The following is a 15,952-nucleotide window of genomic DNA, read 5'->3' as shown; positions in this document are numbered from 1 at the left end:
GAACCCCAGCGTTCCCAAAGCCTCCCTCCCATGAACTGTTTCTGGATCCAAGGCCCCCTCGGAACCCCCACATGTCCCCCATCCCATCAGCCCAAGGATCTGGCATAATGTTTTTGTGCTTCATGTTTATTTGAGGGCAGTATTGGGGAGAGGTCTGGTCTCTCAGGGACGGTACTCTGTGGGTCTGTATTATGGTAGGAGTTGGAATGAGGTGCGGGGTGGGCTTCAGGAATGGCTGGATCCAGGTATCAGCTTGCGGACTGTCATGATTCGGGCTCATTTGTAATATGGCCTCTGTGTGTTGAGGTCGCTGTAGACATCCGACCTCTGACCCTGGAGCTCCTAAAAGGATGGGGGCCATCAGTGAAAGGGACCCACCAAATAAAATCCAGCCTTCAGCCTTCTCCCAGTGGCCTACAAGGCCCCGGCAGCTTCTTCAGCTTTATAGCCATGGAAGGGATCTGGGTTTTATTCAAGCGCGTTCAGTGTTCCCCCCTTCTCCTCTGCCTCATCAGTGCGCCCTGGCCTCAGGGCCCCTGCATGTGCTGTTCCCTCCACCTGAAACTCTGTTCCCCTAGATCTCCTCTCCCTTCAAGTCTCAGTTCACGTCACCTCCTCGGAGAGGCATTTCTCAATTTCCCCTCTGTAGTTTCTTCCCCCCACACTCCAGTCACTGTCACAAAAGCCTGTTTATTTCCTTTACTGCGCCTCCCAAAATTATTGTATTAGTTCATTTGCTTCAAGTTTGTCTTAACTATGACATAAACTCTGTCACTGTGTCCCCAGCATCGAGCACTTATAGGTGCTGGACACATCCACAGAGGGAATGAATACATGAATACAAAGCGTAACGCTTTGCCCTAAAATTTCACTGCCACCAGTAACTGGAAAGGCCCCTCGGTCTTCTGGATATCACAGAGCCAAACCTGAGATTCTTAGACTTCACAAAGAAACTTTATCCACAAGTGAGGTGAATAGGCAAAGCTGGTTGCACACAATACATCAGACTCCACACAGCGGGGTTCACACTTGGGGTGGGGAGAGGATCTATGTGGCCCCCAGGGGCAAGCCTCACACAGAAACCCTAAAATTATATATAATGACTAGTCTGGGCATGCATTTTCAGGGGAGGGGTCTTAGAGGATCTCGTGACCCCCTAAAGGGTTAAAAAGGAACACTGACAGAGAGGAGGATAGATGACTAGATTCTCTTGTATACACCATAGTTTTTAAAAAGAGCTTCAGCCAGGCATGGTGACTCATGCCTATAATCCCAGCACTTTGGGAGACCAAGGTAACAGGATCTCTTGAGCCCAGGAGTTTGAGACCAGCCTGGGCAACATAGTGAGAACCTACCTCTACTTTAAAAAAAAATAAAATAAAATAAGGTTGGGTGCGGGGGCTCACGCCTGTAATACCAGCACTTTGGGAGGCCAAGGTGGGCGACGAGGTCAGGAGATTGAGACCAGCCTGGCCAACATAGTGAAACCCCATCTCTACTAAAAATACAAAAATTAGCTGGGTGTGGTGGCATGTGCCTGTAGTTCCAGCTACTCGAGAGGCTGAGGCAGGAGAATCGACTGAACCTGGGAGGTGGAGGTTGCAGTGAGCTGAGACAACGCCATTGCACTCCAGCCTGGGTTACAGAGTGAGACTCCATCTCAAGAAAAAAAAAAAATTAAAGAAAAGAAAGAACGAAGAGCTTCAAGAATACTCAACCAGCACGCTTGCTTGTGCCTGTAATCCCAAGATTTTTGGAGGCTGAGGTGGGAGGATCACTTGAGACCAGGAGTTTGAGACCAGCCTGGGCAACATAGTGAGACCCCTGTCTTTTCTTTTTCTTTTTTTTTTTCGTTTTGAGATGGAGTCTCACTGTCTCCCAGGCTAGAGTGCAGTGGCATAATCTCGGCCCACTGCAACCTCCAACCCCCGGGTTCAAGCGATTCTCTTGCCTCAGCCTCCCGAGAAGCTAGAATTACAGGTGCCTGACACCATGCCTAGCTAATTTTTGTATTTTTAGTAGAGATGGGGTTTCACCATCTTGGCCAGGCTGGTCTTGAACTCCTGACCTCATGATCCACCTGCCTCAGCCTCCCAAAGTGTTGGGATTACAGGTGTGTGTCACCATGCCTGGCCAAAAAAACTTTTTTTTAATTATAAAAAACACTTACACTGCTCTCAGATTATATACACAATTCTGTATTTTTTGTGTGGATTTTTCTGAGGATTCTAGATTTTCTTAGTTTCTCAAAGGGATGCAGGGTCCTCAAACCCCAAAAAGAAATTGCAGGACTCCTCCCTTTAGAGTTACCAAGGTAGGGCTGAATGATATTCTCTGCCCTACTGAGAGCATCTCCCAGAAATCAGTCGTCCTAGGGCTGGGTTTCTTCCAGAAAATTCCTGGCCTGATTTCTGGCAAGGTCTGTGCTTGCACGTACAAAGGTAAAGACACCCTTTTTTTTTTTTTTTTTTTTTTCCAGACAGCGTTTCCCCCTTGTTGCCCAGGCTGGAGTGCAATTGCGTGATCTTGGCTCACTGCAACCTCCGCCTCCCGGGTCAAAGGATTCTCCTGCCTCAGCCTCCCAAGTATCTGGGATTACAGGCATGCGTTACCACACCCAGCTAATTTTGTATTTTTAGTAGAGACAGGGTCTCACTATGTTGGTCTCGAACTCCTGACCTCAAGTGATCCACCCGCCTCAGCCTCCCAAAGTGCTGGGATTACAGGCTTGAGTCACTGTGCCCAGCCCCTCTTCACACATTTTAAGTTGACCATAAGCTTGTCAGTTTTGGACAGATGTCCCATGTGCCCTCAAGGTTTGGGGGTGCTTCAGGGAGAGTGGCTTTGAAGTCCCTCTGATGGCATGAAGGAGTATTGGGCAGATATCCCCAGACAGGAGTGAAATGTGAGGAGGACAGTCTGGTTTTCTCACCTGATAAGGCGACTCCGTCTCAGTGATACGCTGTTTCCGGGTCGCTGCTGGAGGTGAGGGGTGTTGTGAGGTGTAGACACAGGCAGAGTGGTGAGTTGAGGGTGTTTTGTCATTTCCAAATCAGCACCTCCATTACCATCCCTTTGGGTGTTTGAGATCTGGGAGCTTACCCAGCTGCCCACCCCCATCTAGGCAAGTCCTCAGGTTGTCCCCTGCTAGCCCCACTCACCCTCCGCAGCCCCTCGCCCCCGAGGGACCAGCCGGCCCAGGAAGTACACAGCCAGGGCGATGAGCACTGTCAGCACCAGGTCCCCTAGCACGATCCCTGCCAGCACGCCCGGGCTCACCGTAGAGCAACTACAATCTGCAGCACAGGGGTCAGGGGAAGTCAGTGTGCGCTGGGAACTGTGGGGAGGGGGTCAGAGGCGGGGAGGTTTGGAAAGGGTGAGGGAGGGACAGAGACAGGGAGGTCTTTGGGAGGAAGGGAGAGGGACTGCTGGGTCTAGGCCTACCGCTCTGGGCCTGGGCCTGGACAGGACGGAGACCTAAGGAGGAAAAAGAAGGTAAACTGAGGCACAGAGTTATGATGGGGGTCGAGGAGGCAAGTTTAGAAGCTGGGGAGGGTGGATCCTGACAGCCAGGAGGTATGCAAGGGGGAGAGTGTGTCTGGCGGGACTCAGGGGGCTGGCGTCTGGGCCACTGGACTATGTGTGTTACTTCTGCACAATGTGTTCTGTGGCAACACTCTTAGATGTCTCTTCCCCACTACTTGTAGCGGATGACGAAACTTGGGAGCTCCGGCTCTGGGAGAAACCCCCAAGGCTGGGGACCTGCTCTCATCCCAACACCCACTTTTCGTTCTCTCGTTTCACCCCGCTCCCTGCCCTGCCCCAAGCTGAGCCCAGGGACCCGGGAGGCAGGTGCGGAAGCCCCCAACTCACCACCTACAGCCAGCAGGAGAGGCAGGAGCAGGAGCCTGCTGCAGGGTTCAAGGCCCCCCATGAAGCCGGATGCTGCTGGACACCACAGTGTAAGGGCCGGTGGGATGTGGCGCAGCGTCCAAGCAAGTGAAGGAGGAAGTCTGAGGCGGGTGGTGGCAAGAGGGAGGAGGGGACAGGGGAGGAGAGACAGAAACAACACCCAAGAAAGAATCAGGCCCAGACACCCAGGGGCCATGCCACAGCCCCCCAACAACTGGACGTGAAGGGCAAGGGGTACACGAGGTACAAACTTCATTTCCATCCCCATCAGGGGTCAGACATCGTCTTAACAGGAGGGTCAGTGTCATGACCTTCCTCTGGCTGATTGAAACCAGCTCTGCCTCTACCTGGCTGGGCAACCTCGAGCAAGTCACTCCATCTTTTTTTTTTTTTTTTTTGAGATGCAGTTTTCCTCTCTTTGCCTAGGCTGGAGTGCAATGGCACGGTCTCGGCTCACTGCAAGCTCTGCCTCCCGGGTTCAAGTGATTCTCCTGCCTCAGCCTCCCAAGTAGCTGTGATTATAGGTGTCTGCCACCACGCCCAGCTAATTTATATATATATATTTTTTTTTTTTTAGTAGAGACAGGGTTTCACCATGTTGGCCAGCTGGTCTCAAACTCCTGACCTCAGGTGATCCACCCACCTCGGCATCCCAAAGTGCTAGGATTGCAAGTGTGAGCCACAGCACCCAGCCCCAACCTTCCTGAGCCTCAGTTTCTTCATCTGTAAAATTGGGAGTAAAATGGGACCTACTTTTTACACTTGTGGGGATTAAATGAATTAAACTTCCTAGAACAGGGTCTGACACTCATCAGTTTTTTTTAAAGCATCAGCTATGATGATTATCATTTAATCATCAGAACCTTGTGCTGTTTAAAGGATATTAAAAGAGCCATCAGCATGTGGGCACTAATGACATGGCAGGCACTCTGTCCCAAGCATTAAATCATTCAGTCCCCACAATGCCCTTCTGGGGCACATGCTCTTATCATCCCCATTGTTCAGAGAGGTAGAGACACTTGCCTAAAGCTGCACAGCAAATCAAGGTGGAAATGGAACCCAAGACCCAAAAGCGGGTTTTTGACTAGGGGAGAGTCGGGGTAGGGGGGAAAGATGAAAGATGGGAAAGGAGAAAACAGCGGCAAAGCTGAGAAAGAAGGTGAGAGGAAGGCAGTGGCACAGACACAGAGGCGTGGCTGGCGGCTTGGGGAGAGGCAGGTGGCTGGCTCTCCTGCTGAATGAGGAAGTGGCTCGGAGCAAGGCCCGAGGGAGGCCACCCCAAGGAGACGGGGACTTCTAGCCCCCAGCTGGAGCCTGGGGCTGGGGCAGGAGGAACCTGAGGTTAGGGTGCTGGGAGATGAGACAGCTGCAGGAAGCCTCCCTCCCCCATCTACACGTCACATCCACCGCTCCTTGGGCCTGGGCCCAGGAGAAAAAAGGGGAAACTGGATTCTGGTCACAGGGCAGATGCCCAGTGGCCCATGGGGGAGGGGAGGGGAGGATATTTGGAGCCTGGAGGAGGGTCAGGTCCCAGCTCAGGCCACAGTCACCACTGTTCAGGTCTGTCTGAGTCCCGTCCCTGAAAAACCCAAGCCTCTCCCATTGTGTCCAGAGCGAGCATGGAGGGAAGAGACCCTGTACGTCCTCCTGGGCACACCAGACCACCCAAGGTGATGGAGCAGAGTGGGCGAGGGGGCAGTCGGAGACCAGAGCAGGGCTCTGAGCCAAGAGGGCCCTGACCTGACTCAGGGGTTCACGGTTCCCTCCGGCTGCAGGTGCGGAGCAGACTGTGGAGGCAGGGACTGGAGCAGGGAGGCCAGGCTGCTGGGATATTTGTGAGGATATTGTGAGGTCTATTAGCATAACGCCTGGTTGAGTTCAAGACCAGCCTGGCCAACATGGTGAAACCCTGTCTCTACTAAAAATACAAAAATTAGGCTGGTCACGGTGGCTCATGCTTGTAATCACAGCACTTTGGGAGGCTGAGGCAGGCGGATCACGAGGTCAGGAGATCGAGACCATCCTGGCTAACACGGTGAAACCCCATCTCTACTGAAAATACAAAAAATTAGCTGGGTGTGGTGGCGGGTGCCTGTAGTCCCAGCTACTCAGGAGGCTGAGTCAAAACAATAGCTTACACCCGGGAGGCGGAGGTTACAGTGAGCTGAGATTGCGCCACTGCACTCCAGCCTGAGCGACAGAGCAAGACGCTGTCTCAAAATAATAATAATGACGATAATAATAACATTAATAATAAAGGGCCAGGAGCGGTGGATCACAACTGTAATCCAATACTTTGGGAGACCGAGGTGGGCGGATCACCTGAGGTCAGCAGTTCAAGACCAGCCTGACCAATATCGAGAAACCCCGTCTCTACTAAAAAATACAAAATTAGCCTGGCGTGGTGGCACATGCCTGTAATTCCAGCTACTCAGGAGGCTGAGGCAGGAGAATCGCTTGAACAATAGCTTGAACCTGGGAGGCGGAGGTTGCAGTGAGCAGAGATCGTGCCATTGCACTCCAGCCTGGGCAACAAGAGCGAAACTCAGTCTCAAAATAAATAAATAAATAAACAATAATAAACTTTCACTCCTGCTCTAAAACTTACCTTGGTTTCTCACTCTGCCTTATGCCCCTTGGTCAAATTCATTTTTGAAGGCCGGCACAGTGGCTCACGCCTGTAATTCCAGCACTCTGGGAGGCCGAGGTGGGCAGATCACGAGGTCAGGAGATGGAGACCATCCTGGCTAATACGGTGAAACCTCATCTCTACTAAAACTACAAAAAATTAGCCGGGCGTGGTGGTAGGCACCTGTAATCCCAGCTACCTGGGAGGCTGAGGCAGGAAAATGGCATGAACCCAGGAGGCAGAGCTTGCATGAACCGAGATCACGCCACTGCACACTCCAGCCTGGACGACAGAGTCAGACTCCGTCTCAAAAAAAAAAAAAATTCATTTTTGAGGAGGCAAAGATTGAGGTTGCTACAGACCCCTATGGATTCACTGCTGCGAACATACTTCAGTACTGTGCGACTTGGATATGTTCCACTGCTAAAAGTCTCGAGTCCTGGGCTCACTTTGATAAAAATCCTCCCTCGGCCAGGTGCAGTGGCTCACGCCTGTAATCCTAGCACTTTGGGAGGCCAAGGCAGGCGGATCACCTGAGGTCAGGAGTTCAAGACCAGCCTGGCCAACAATGGTGAAACCCTGTCTCTACTAAAAATACAAAAATTAGCTGGACATGGTGGCAGGCGCCTGTAATCCCAGCTACTCGGGAGGCTGAGGCAGGAGAATTGCTTGAATCCGGGAGGCAGAGGTTGCAGTGAGCCGAGATCGCGCCATTGCACTACAGCCTGGATGACAAGAGTGAGATTTTGTCTCAAAAAAAAAAAAAAAAAATCCTCCCTCAATCCTTGAGCATCAGCTTCCTAGTCTCATCTTCCCCACTTCAGCCAGGCCTGGGCTGTCCCCAGAAGATATTCCCCAAGCACCATCCAGTCACACAGATGTGGCCATAGGGGCTGGAGTCAGGGTCCTAGAGCCCCACCTTTAGTTGCTGAGATGTGGGAAAGTCCAAGGGGTCCCCAAGGAGTGGACTCGGTGGTAGCAGACATCTGTGGGCTATGTGGGCTCTTTACTAACCAGAAGTGCAGTATTTCGACATTTTAGCAACCAATACAACTGTGCTGATGCAGACCACAGGTGGCAGGTCTGGGCTGGCCTCTGGGCTACAGGACGGATAAAACTCTCTCTTTGACTGGACATAGTAGTTCACACCTGTAATCCCAGCACTTTGGGAGACTGAGGAGAGTGGATCACTTGAGGTCAAGAGGTTGAGAGCAGCCTGGCCAACATGGTGAAACTCCGTCCTTACTAAAAAATACAAAAATTAGCCAGCCATGGTGGTACACGTCTGTAATTCCAGCTACTCAGGAGGCTGAGGCAGGAGAATCGCTTGAACCTGGGAGGCAGAGGTTGCAGTGAGCTGAGATCGCATCACTGCGCTGAAGCCTGGGCAACAGAACAAGACTCCGTCTCAAAATAAAACCAAACGAAATAAAAATCCCTCCCTCTCTGGATGAAGAAAGAAGCTGAGATTCAGGGCACCAAGCGACGAGGCGCTGCCCCGAGACAGTGCCAGACTCCTGGAAGCTGAGCTGAGGGCCTCCACACACGAGCAAGAGATGAGTGTCTCAGCCTCTCCGGGCAGCAGGCCAAGAGCTGGGGAAGCCGACGCTGACTCTCCCAGAAACCAGGCAGTGTGTCGGCCTGTGACCAGCTCACTTCTGTGGAAGCTACAGTCCCTCCCCACTCTCCAGCTTCCACACTGGCCCCTCCACAACCTGTCCTCCTCAAAGCAGCTGGACGCTTTATAAAACATCAGATTAATAGAGACCAAGGCAGAAGGATCACTTGAGGCTAGGAGTTCAAAACCAGCCTGGCAACATAACAAGACCCTGTCTCTAATTCTTTTTTTTTTTTTTTTTTTTGAGACGGAGTTTCACTCTTGTTGCCCAGGCTGGAGTGCAGTGGCGTGATCTCTGCTCACTGCAACCTCTACCTCCCAGGTTCAAGCAATTCTCCTGCCTCAGCCTCCCAAGTAGCTGGGGTTACAGGCATGCACCTCCATGCTTGGCTAATTTTGTATTTTTAGTAGAGACAGGGTTTCTCCATGTTGGTCAGGCTGGTCTCGAACTTGCAACCTCAGATGATCCGCCTGCCTCGGCCTCCCAAAGTACTGTGATTACAGGCGTGAGCCACCGTTCACAGCTCTAACTCTATTTTTAAAAATAGGCCAGGCATGGTGGCTCATGCCTGTCATGCCAACACTTTGGGACACCAAGGCAGGCATATTACTTGACCTCGGGATTTCAAGACCAGCCTGGGGGCCAGGCGTGACAGCTCAAGCCTGTAAATCCCAGCACTTTGGGAAGCCAAGGCAGGTGAATTGCTTGAGCCCAGAAGTTCGAGATCAGCCTGAGCAACAGGGCAAAATCCCATCTCTTCAAAAAATACAAAAATTAGCCCAGCATGGTGGCACCCACCTGTAGTCCTAGCTACTCGGGAGGCTGAGGTGGAAGGATCACCTGAGCCTGGGGAGGCAGAAGCTACAGTGAGCTTTGATTGCGCCACGGCAGTCCAACCTGGGCCACAGAGTGAGACCCTGTCTCAAAAGAGAAAAAAATTAATTAATTAATTAATTAAATTTAAAAAGCAGACAAATAGCCTAACGTTTTTAAATGGCCAAAAGATTTGAACAGACACTTCACTCAAGACGAGACGTGAAGGCCGGGCATGATGGTTCACTCCTATAATCCCAGCACTTTGGGAGGCCAAGGTGGGCAGATCACCTGAGGTAAGGAGTCCGAGACCAGCCTGGCAAATATGGTGAAAGCATATCTGTATTAAAAACACAAAAATTATCTGGGTGCGGTGGCAGGTTCCTGCAATTCTGTCTACTCTGGAAGCTGAAGCAGGAGAATCCCTTGAATCCAGGAGACAGAGGTTACAGTGAGCCAAGATTGCACCGCTGCACTCCAGCCTGGGCGACAGAGCGAGACTCCATTTAAAAAAAAAAAGAAGAAGAAGAGGCCAGCGCAGTGGCTCACGCCTGTAATCCCAGCACTTTGGGAGGCCAAGGCGGGCAGATCACCTGAGATCAGTTCAAGACCAGTATGGCCAACATGGTGGAACCCCATCTCTACTAAAAATACAGAAATTAGCCAGGCACGGTGGCAGGCATCTGTAATCCCAGCTACCTGGGAGGCTGAGGCAGGAGAATCGCTTGAACCCGGGAGGGAGAGGTTGTAGTGAACCGAGATTGCGCCATTGCACTCCAGCTTGGATGACAAAAGTGAGACTCCATCTCAAAAAAAGAAAAAAAAAAAGAAGAAGAAGAAGAAGAAATGTGAATGGCCAGGAAGCCTGTGAAAAAGTGCTCAACACTATTAGTCATTAGGGAAATACAAACGAAACCTCAATGAAATGTCACTGCACACCCACTCAAATGACTAAAATTAAAAAGACTGACCCTATCGAGTGTCAGCAGAAATGTGGAGCAGTTGGAAATCTCAGACACTGCCGGTGGAAATGCAAAATAGAGCAACTGCTTTGGAAAATAGTTGGTTGTTTCCTTTAAACATTCTGCAGTAGCTCACACCTGTCATCCCAGTGCCCCAGGGGACTAAGGTGAGAGGATCACCTGAGGCCAGAAGTTCAAGATCAGCCTGAGCAACATAGCAAGATACCATATTACAAAAATTGTTCTTTTTTTTTTTGAGACAAAGTCTCATTCTGTCACCCAGGCTGGAGAGTAGTGGCACTATCTCAGCTCACTGCAACCTCCGCCTCCTGGGTTCAAGCAATTTTCATGCCTCAGCCTCCTGAGTAGCTGGAATTACAGGTGCCCACCACCACACCCAGCTAATTTTTTTGTATTTTTAGTAGAGGCAGGCTTTCACCATGTTGGTCAGGCTGGTCTCAAATTCCTGATCTCTGGTGAACTACCCTCGGCCTCCCCAAAGTGCTGGGATTACAGGCGTGAGCCATTCGCTGTCCTAATTTTTCTATTTTTCATACAGATGGGCTTTCACCATGTTAGTCAGGCTGGTTTCGAACTCCTGACCTCAAATGATCCACCCACCTCAGCCTCACAAAATGTTGAGATTATAGGCGTGAGCCACCATGCCCGGCCCAATTTTTTTTTTTTTTTTGAGATGGAGTCTCGCTCTGTCACCCAGGCTGGAGTGCAGTGGCTCGATCTCAGTTCACTGTAGCCTCCACGTCCCAGATTCAAGTGATTCTCCTGCCTCAGCCTCTGGAGTAGCTGGGATTACAGGCATAAGCCATCATTTTTGTATTTTTTTGTATTTTTGTATTTTATACAAATACAAAAAAGCTAATTTTTGTATTTTTTTTAGTAGGGACAGGGTTTCGCCATGTTGGCCAGGCTGGTCTCACGCTCCTGGCCTCAAACGATCCTCCCACCTTGGCCTCCTAAATTTCTGAGATTACAGGCATGAGCCACCATGCCTGGCCCCCAAAATTGTTTTAAATTAGCTAGGCATGGTGGAGCGCACTTGTGGTCCCAGCTCCTCAGGAGGCTGAAGCAAGAAGATTGCCTGAACCCAGGGATTGGAGGTTGCAGTGAGCTATCATGGCACCACTGTCCTCCAGCTTGGGTGACAGAAGGAGACCCTGTCTCAAGAGAAAGAAAAAGGGAAGGAGGAAAGAAGGGAGAGAGAGAGAGAAAGACAGAAGGAAAGAAAAGAAAAAAGAAAGAAAGAGAGACAAAAAGAAAGAAAAGAAAAAAAACAGAAAAAGAAAAGAAAAGAGGCTCGGCACGGTGGCTCACGCCTGTAATCCCAGCACTTTGGGAGGCTGAGGGGGGTGAATCACGAGGTCAGGAGATCGAGATCATCCTGGCTAACACAGTGAAACCCTGTCTCTACTAAAAATACAAAACAATTAGCCGGGCGTGGTGGTGGGCACCTGTAGTCCCAGCTACTTGGGAGGCTGAGGCAGGAGAATGGCGTGAACCCGGGAGGCGGAGCTTGCAGTGAGCCAAGATTGCGCCACTGCACTCCAGCCTGGATGGCAGACTGAGATTCTGTCTCAAAAAAAAAAAAAAAAAAAAGAAGGAGATGTGTGATGTGTTCAACGATATTAGGGAACCCACTGAATCTCTAGGACGGCCAAGAAATCAGTCCCAGAGCTACACAGATCAGATCCTACTCCTGCCATGGGGAGCAAACGCCTCAGCTCCACTGCTAAAGCGACCTGGGACCTTCTGTGAAGACCTCATTTGCATCACACACTGGGGGAAGTTCGACAGTTTCTAAGAAATTTAAACATATACACACCATGCAACCCAACACTCCCACTCCTAGGCATTTACCAAAGAGAAGTGAAAACGTGAGTGTGTACAAGAACTAGTACAATATATGAATAGTGGCTTTGTTCATAATTGCCCCAAACTGGAAACAACCGAATGTTCTTCAGTGGATGAATGGATAAACAAGCTGCGGTAATCGACATGGTGGGCTACTACTCAGCAATAAAAAGGAATGAACTATTTTTACTTATTTTCTTATTGGAGACAGGGTCTTGCTCTGTTACCCAGGCTGGAGTGCGGTGGTACATCATGGCTCACTACAGCATCAACTTATTGGGCTCAAGTGATCCTCCCACTTCAGCTTCCCAAGTAGCTGGGACTATAGGTGCGCACCACCACGCCCAGCTAATTTTTATATTTTTCGGAGCGATGATGTTTCGCTGTTGCCCAGGCTGGTCTTGAATTCTTGGCCTCAAGCGATCCTCCTGCCTCATTCTCCCAAAGCCCTGGAATTACAGATGTGAGTCACTGCACCTGGCCCCACCAATATTTTTTTCTTCCTTTCTTCTTCTATAGGTGTGAGCCACCACGTCTGGAATTTTTTTTTTTTTTTTTTTTTTTTTTGATGGAGTTTTGCTCTCGTCACCCAGGCTGGAGTGAAATGGTGCAATCTTGGTTCACTGTAACCTCTGCCTCCTGGGTTCAAGCGATTCTCCTTCTTCAGCTTCCTGGGTAGCTGGGATTACAGGCATGCGCCACCACGCCCAGCTAATTTTTGCATTTTTAGTAGAGACAGGGTTTCATCATATTGGTCAGGCTGGTCTCTAATTCCTGACCTCAGGTGATTTGCCGGCCTCAGCCTCCCAAAGTGCTGGGATTACAGGCATGAGCCACCGTGCCCAGCATTCTAATTTTTATTTTTATTTTTTTAGAGATGTGGTCTCCCTCTGCCACCGAGGCTGTAGTGTAGTAGCAGGAACATAGTTCACTGCAGCCTCGACTTCCCAGGCTTAAACAATTCTCCCACCTCAGCCCTGCAAGTAGCAGAGACTACCGGCAGGCACCACCATGCCGGCTAATTTTTAAAATTTTTTTGTAGAGATAGTGTTTTGCCACCTTGCCCAGGCTGGTCTCAAACTCCTGAGCTCAGGCAATCCACTGGGATTACAGGTGTGAGCCCCCTTGCCTGGCCACCCCTTCCTCTATTGAAGCAGAATTTGTAATTGGGCATCAGATTCCCTAGCCAAGACTGTCTCTCATCCTCTTTGGAGCCTGGTGGGGCCATGTATCTGTTTTCTGGCCAATGGAACGTGGGAAGAAATGATGCGGGCAACTTCTAGATTGTGTCCCTAAAGTCAAAGAGTATGCTCTCTCCTTTTCTGCTCTTCCTGTTGGCTGGAATGTGGCCCTTATTCTGGCTGTGGGCACCCACTTTCACCACAACAGCTAACATTTTAAAGGCTTTTTAAGTAGAATCCAAGAAATGCTTGATGGTTTCATCAATTGTGGTTCATCCATAACATAAATGCAGTCATGGCCAGGCGTGGTGGCTCATGCCTATAATCCTAGCACTTTGCGGGGCTGAATCGGGAACCCCAATTGTGGCCAGGAGATCAAGATCAGTCTGGGCAACATAGCAAGACCCTGTCTACGAAACAAACAAACAAACAAACAAACACATTAGCCGAGTGTGGTGCTGCATGCTGGTAGTTCCAGCTACGTGGGAGGCTGAGATGGGAGGATCACTTGAGCCCAGCGGGTTGAGGCTACAGTGAGTCATGATTTGATTGGGCCATTGCACTCCAGCCTGGGCAACAAGGACAGAGCAAGACTCTTGTCTCAAGGAAAAAAAAAAAAGAACTTGCCACAGTGGCTTATGCCTGTAATCCCAGCACTTTGGGGGGCCGAGGCAGGAGGATTGCTTGAGGTCAGGAGTTGTAGACCGGCCTGGGCAACACAGAGAGACACTCTCTCTACAAAAAAATTTAAAATTAGCCAAGTGTAATGGCACACACCTGTGGTCTGAGCTACTCAGGGGGCTGAGGTGGGAAGGCCACTTGAGCCCTGGAGGTCGAGGCTACAGTGAGCCCAGATCACACCACTACACTCCAGCCTGGGTGACGGAGCGAGACCCTGTCTCCCAAAAAAAAAGAAGTAACATTCACCAAAAGATATCTTAGAATGATAATGTGGCTGTATATTTAGATCCATACTTTAAAAGGTCATTATTACTTAGAGATATGTACTTCCTACAAATTTGGGAGGTAAAATAATAAGACGTCTGGAATGTGTTAAAAGCAATCCAATAAAGAAATAGGTTCAGGTAGAGAGGGAATAAGATTAGCCATGAATTGACAATTATCAAAGCTGGCAATAAGTCTATGGGAATTCGTTATATGGTTCTCTCTATTTCTGTGTATGTTTAAGATTTTGTATTAAAAAAAAAAGATAACCATTAGAAAATGGTTACAGAGTAGGAGAAGAAATTTGTAACACACAATACAATGAATCTGAACATATCCTGCAAACATAAGTAACTCCTTAAAAACAAACAGCAACCCCCAGAAGAAAAATTGTCAAACTCTCAAGTAGACACTTAATTAATTAATTAATTAATTTTATTTTTTGGAGACAGTCTCACTCTGTCACCCAAGCTGGAATGAAGTGGCGCAATCTTGGCTCATTGCAACCTCCGCCTCCCAGGTTCAAGCGATTCTGCTGCCTCAGTGTCCTGAGTAGCTGGGATTACAGGCACGCGCCACCACACCTGGTTAATCTTTGTATTTTTAGTAGAGACAGGGTTTCGCCATGTTGACCAGGCTGTTCTCAAACTCCTGAGCTAAGGCAATTGGCCTGTCTTGGCCTACTGAAGTGCTAGGATTACAAGCATGAGCCACTGCGTCTGGCCAATTAATTTATTTATTTGAAACAGGGTCTCACTCTGTCACCTAAGCTGGAGTAGAGTGACATAATGCTAGCTCACTGCAGCCTCGACCTCCCTGGCCTAAGCCATCCTCCCACCTCAGCCTCCTGAGTAACTAAGACCATTAAGTATGGGCTACTGTGCCCTGCTAATTTTTAATTTTTGTAGAAACAGGGTCTTTTTTTTTTTTTTTTTTGAGACAGACTGCCTCAGGCTGGAGTGTGCATGCTAACCGCTCACCTCTGCCTCCCGGGTTCACACCATTCTCCTGCCTCAGCCCTGAGTAGCTGGGACTTCGCCACCACGCCTGTGCTAATTTTTTGTATTTTTCAACAGAGACGGGTTTCACCATGTTAGCCTGATGGTCTCAATTCCTGACCCGTGGGTCCACTCAGCCTTGGCTCCTCAGTGCTGGGATTAGACGGGAGCCCTGCACCGGCCTAGAACAGTGGGTCTGCCCAGGCTGGTCTCAAATTCCTGGGCTCAAGATGCCCCTCTGGCCTTGGCCTCCCAAATTCTGGGGATTTGCATGAGCCACTTCCAGCAAGCATTTTAGAAAAGAGAACTCTAAATGGCACAAAAGCTGTGAAAGGTGCTCATCCTCAGAAGGAGAACGAACATTAGAACAATGCAGGGCCCAGTGCGGCCGGCTCCACACCTGTAATCCCAGCACTTTTGGGAGGCTGAGGTGGAAGGATCACCTGAGGCCTGCAGTTCAAGACCATCCTGACCAACATGGCAAAACCCCGCCTCTACTAAAAATACAAAAATAGCCGGGCATGGTGGCACATGCCTGTAATCCCAAAGCCACGCAGGCTGGGAGGCAAGAGAATCCCCTGAACCTGGTAGGCTAAGGGTGCTGTGAGCCAAGATTGCACCACTGCACTCCAGCGTGGGTGACAAGAGTGAGACTCCATCTCAAAAACAAACAAAACTGGTAGCTAAATCACTCCACACCTTTCCCCTACCCCTAGAAATGTCAAAACTTTCAAAATCCCACACTATCAGATGGTGAAATGTGAGCAACAGAAAATCTCATACACCTCTGAAGGAGGCAGAAGAGCTGAACCACTTTGAAAAACAGTTTGGCACTTTTCTTTCCCAGGGACCCAGAACTTCCATCTGTATCTGGAGAGAGATGGGTGCAACAGATGCCGTGGTTCGTGCGCGATCGTCACCCCACGGTGCGCCTTCAGCGAAACAAACCCAAATGCCCATCGCAGGAGAAAGCGATACATACCAAAGGCGTACGCGACCACCGCAACCCGTGAATACATACCCT

The 15,952-nt window shown here is 49.8% G+C and overlaps 1 protein-coding gene across 2 annotated transcripts; it reads right to left on the bottom strand.

Moving 5' to 3' along the window:
* Nucleotides 1–110: 110 nt before the first annotated feature.
* Nucleotides 111–4,028, bottom strand: TYROBP (transmembrane immune signaling adaptor TYROBP). Of its 2 annotated transcripts, none has more exons than XM_009194206.4 (5): nucleotides 3,874–4,028; nucleotides 3,445–3,477; nucleotides 3,162–3,296; nucleotides 2,933–2,976; nucleotides 111–342 (listed from the first exon to the last, which is right to left on the bottom strand). In XM_009194206.4, exons 1-5 carry the CDS (start codon nucleotides 3,932–3,934, stop codon nucleotides 277–279), a joined length of 339 nt encoding a protein of 112 aa, XP_009192470.1. In that variant the 5' UTR covers nucleotides 3,935–4,028; the 3' UTR covers nucleotides 111–276. The 2 variants fall into 2 exon arrangements, with proteins under 2 accessions (XP_009192470.1, XP_003915422.1); XM_003915373.5 differs by having other exon boundaries at nucleotides 2,933–2,979; nucleotides 3,874–4,023.
* Between the last annotated feature and the right edge of the window lie 11,924 nt (nucleotides 4,029–15,952).

The sequence above is a fragment of the Papio anubis genome, chromosome 20, assembly GCF_008728515.1.
Source record: "Papio anubis isolate 15944 chromosome 20, Panubis1.0, whole genome shotgun sequence".
Taxonomy (NCBI): Eukaryota; Metazoa; Chordata; class Mammalia; order Primates; family Cercopithecidae; genus Papio; species Papio anubis.
The sequence above is the reverse complement of the archived record's forward strand: the minus strand, read 5'-3'. Positions and strand labels throughout refer to the sequence as shown.

Bases quoted from the DNA above. Each gene is read 5' to 3' on its own strand.
- TYROBP (XM_003915373.5), bottom strand. From the start codon at position 3,934: ATGGGGGGCCTTGAACCCTGCAGCAGGCTCCTGCTCCTGCCTCTCCTG. The intron at 3,297-3,444 runs GTAGGCCTAGAC...CCTGTGCTGCAG, and splicing joins CCAGGCCCAGGCCCAGAGCG to ATTGTAGTTGCTCTACGGTG. The intron at 343-2,932 runs GTGAGAAAACCA...CCATCCTTTTAG, and splicing joins AGACGGAGTCGCCTTATCAG to GAGCTCCAGGGTCAGAGGTC.